We start from the raw sequence: 3,222 nt of genomic DNA, 5'->3' as shown, positions 1-3,222 counted from the left end.
TAAATAGATCCATAGTACTTATTATGGACCAACTTGAGCGGGTGTAGCTAGCCTTCAGAAAAAAAGAAAAAAAAAAGAGAAAAAAAAGAGCGGCTGTAGAGCCGTATACGGGTCCAGTATGACCAGAGGTCGATATCCGAACAAAACTTTTACCATTACCCATTACCCATTACCCATTGGCATGGGAACACACCAACGGTCAGGAATGGTGGAAATATTTTCTTTACCAGTCGATTTCTGTCTTCCGTAAACGTTACGACATCTTTATGTAGACTGTGGACTGTGGAGGTATAGCTTTAGACAAACATAAAGTACTTAGGCTACTAACCATTATCGTTAATATCTAAAGACAATTATGCTACTAAACTGAAATGTATTGTTCCCAATAAGTATCCATCAGTTAAAGGAAGAGGTATGGTGGTGCATACGCGCACCGTTCGCGCAAAAGGAAGATGCCCGTTTGTGTTTTTACTTATACTGTGTTTGGTTTGAAGGAAAAAGTAGAAAAGGAAAAGAAAATTGAAAGAAACTTTTACAAATCTTGTATGATTTTTTTTTTTTTTATCTTTTTCTTCTTTTCTCTATCATTTCCTTCAAACCAAACATAGCCTTAAAGTGTGTGAGGCAAAGGAAAGGGTATTTAAATTCCATTTGAAAACCATGTACAAGAAACAAATTGATTAATGATTTGTCCAGGAATAGCAATTTTGTGGGAATTTTTGGGCATTCCACACATCCCAACCCCAATAAGATATATTTATTAAAACCCTATAGGGTTTGGAATGGATTTGAGATTTTAGATTAAAACCCTATAGGCTTGGGTCTTAACTTTAAGGTATCAGATACCCAATGCCCAATACTCAGGATGCATAAATATGAACCTATTGTATTATATATCATGCACAAATTTATAAATATTAAGTATTAAGATAATTATTCTGTTATTAATATTTTATTTATATAAATTTCTTGAGATTAAAATCATCATTCCATGTAAATTTGAATTTGATAAATTATTTATTTCATTTAGTTATAAAATGCTAATTTTAAATATTATTTCTTTATATATATATATATATTGATTGTTTTAATGAATACAAAAGTTAATAAAACTTATTTTATTTCATTAAATAACACAAAAGTGAAATGGCTTAGTGACTTAAAATAGTGTAAAGAGATTTAGTATTAATTGATTTGGATTCAAGTCACATTATAAACATTAATTAATTTTTTTTAATAGAAAATGTTGGGGCGGGGTTTAACGTTGAAACGATCTGAACGGGTTTAATAGGTTTTATACATGGGTTCAGAAATGGATGGGGCAATTTGCACGCATACCTTAACATAAATGTGAAATGGGTTAAATCCAAATGGCCAAAATATGAAACCAATTCTACGCACGCTGTCACTTTCGTAAGTGGTCACATATTTCATGTTTGATAACTAGGCCCACTAACGCAACGATGTGGGGTAAAAAAAAAGTGGCTTGACTAATTATGGGGTCCACGGTCCTCGAACAAAGTGGTCCCAAGTGAGGCCCCATCTTCTTATCCCTCTCGCCAATCGCGCTTTATATAATAAACCCCCGTCCCTCGTCCCTGCATACTTGTTCAGTTCGTCGTAATCTGATCTGCTTCCCTAGTGTCTCTCTCTCTCTACAAAATCTTTGTTTGGTGGTTCTTGCTTTGTAACTGCCAGAACTGGCTAACTCATCACAGGCAAGTCTGGAGGAAGAATCCAGTATAAGGGTGGTCCGCGCCCTGTATGACGCCTTAAGTGGTCGAGACGTTGAGACGGTCCAGAGGCTTCTGGCATCGGACATCGAGTGGTGGTTCCATGGACCCCCTTCTCACCAGTATATGATGCGATTACTGACCGGTGTGTCATCGGACGAATCCTTCGTATTTGTGCCCCTCTCCTTCGCGGCTTTTGGGTCAACAGTCCTCGTCGAGGGTTGCGATCAGAACCGTTTTGTCTCTTGGGTTCACGCTTGGACGGTCGCTGATGGGATAATTACCCAAGTCAGGGAGTACTTCGATACGTCCCTCACGGTCACCCGTTTTGGAAACTCGACCAAACTATCCCCATCGTCCTCGTCGATTCGCTTTCCCTGCATGTGGCAGAGCCAGTTTACCAAGGCTACGGGCAAGTCTGTTCCCGGCCTTGTGCTGGCTATTTGATTTTAATCAACCAAGTTCGAACGTAACTTAATTTATATAAGAAAATAAAGACGGTGGTGCAGCCCTCTCTGTTCGATCGGATGGGTTGAGACTTGAGAGTACCGTAGAACCGGTTGCATCGTAAATATGTAAGAGAGTTGAGGTGTTTCCGTGTGACCTCGTTAGTTTGCTGTGTGTCTGTCTTGTTTCTTGTGTTTCTATTTGTTATTGGGGTTGGGGGTTTATAAGGGTCCTGATGTGTGAAGCGATGAGGAGAAGACATTGGTTCTCTTCTCATGGTCATGGCCATGGGTCCGTGTCTGAATCTGAGTCTGTAATATCGTCTCTGCATCTTCGTATAATAAAAGCTTGTTGTTGGATTTGTCTTAAGAGTGTTGTGATTTGTAATTGTACCTTATTCTCATAGAAGGGTATCCAAATTTTTGTTGATTTGATGATCAAGATTAGATAATAGCTATTAAAAATTAGAATGAATCTGCACAACTCCGGGACCCCGGTGACTGTGGTAGGAGAGAGAGAGCTTGAAGCGACGCTGTAGATTTCCTAAAAACCATTAGATTGGAATCACCAAATATTAGATTCCAATCCCAGATCCTCTCGGTAAAACAAAACAAAACAAAAACTTGGCGAGATCGAGATTCGAGATGGACCAAAGTCCAAATTCGGGGTGGGGAAATTTGGCGACGGGCTTTGGGGGAACAAAACGAGGTTTGTGGCGTTTCTGTTTGGCAAGTGAAGTCAGAGATGCTCGAGTCACGTGTACGGCGAAGATATCTCCTGACAGCTAGCTTTTTTGTCGCGAATATTTATTGGGCTAGGCAGAGAAAAGTGTGCACACGTGTATTAGAGTATAAGATGACAACTCTCAAGGGAGTATAGACCCGAATGAAGCTCGTGTTTTTCCTTTACAAGTCGAACACACCATCACTTCTTCTGGCTGGGGTGGGGTAGGGGTATATCTCTGTTTTTCTTGGGTAATCAACGGTCCCCGTCCCCCAAAACCCGGGTGAAGGCGGGGCTCGATAGATAGGTAATCAGGTTA

General features: G+C 39.8%; 1 protein-coding gene across 1 annotated transcript; it reads left to right on the top strand.

Annotated features, from left to right (window-relative positions):
• Window positions 1-1,598: 1,598 nt before the first annotated feature.
• On the top strand, window positions 1,599-2,549 carry LOC148870497 (senescence associated gene 20-like). Its single transcript, XM_088973110.1, has one exon. It carries the CDS (start codon window positions 1,860-1,862, stop codon window positions 2,178-2,180), a length of 321 nt encoding a protein of 106 aa, XP_088829236.1. The 5' UTR covers window positions 1,599-1,859; the 3' UTR covers window positions 2,181-2,549.
• The last annotated feature ends 673 nt before the right edge of the window (window positions 2,550-3,222 follow it).

The sequence above is a fragment of the Nelumbo lutea genome, chromosome 2 (assembly GCF_056320005.1).
Source record: "Nelumbo lutea isolate HS-2025 chromosome 2, American lotus-T2T, whole genome shotgun sequence".
Taxonomy (NCBI): Eukaryota; Viridiplantae; Streptophyta; class Magnoliopsida; order Proteales; family Nelumbonaceae; genus Nelumbo; species Nelumbo lutea.
The sequence above is the reverse complement of the archived record's forward strand: the minus strand, read 5'-3'. Positions and strand labels throughout refer to the sequence as shown.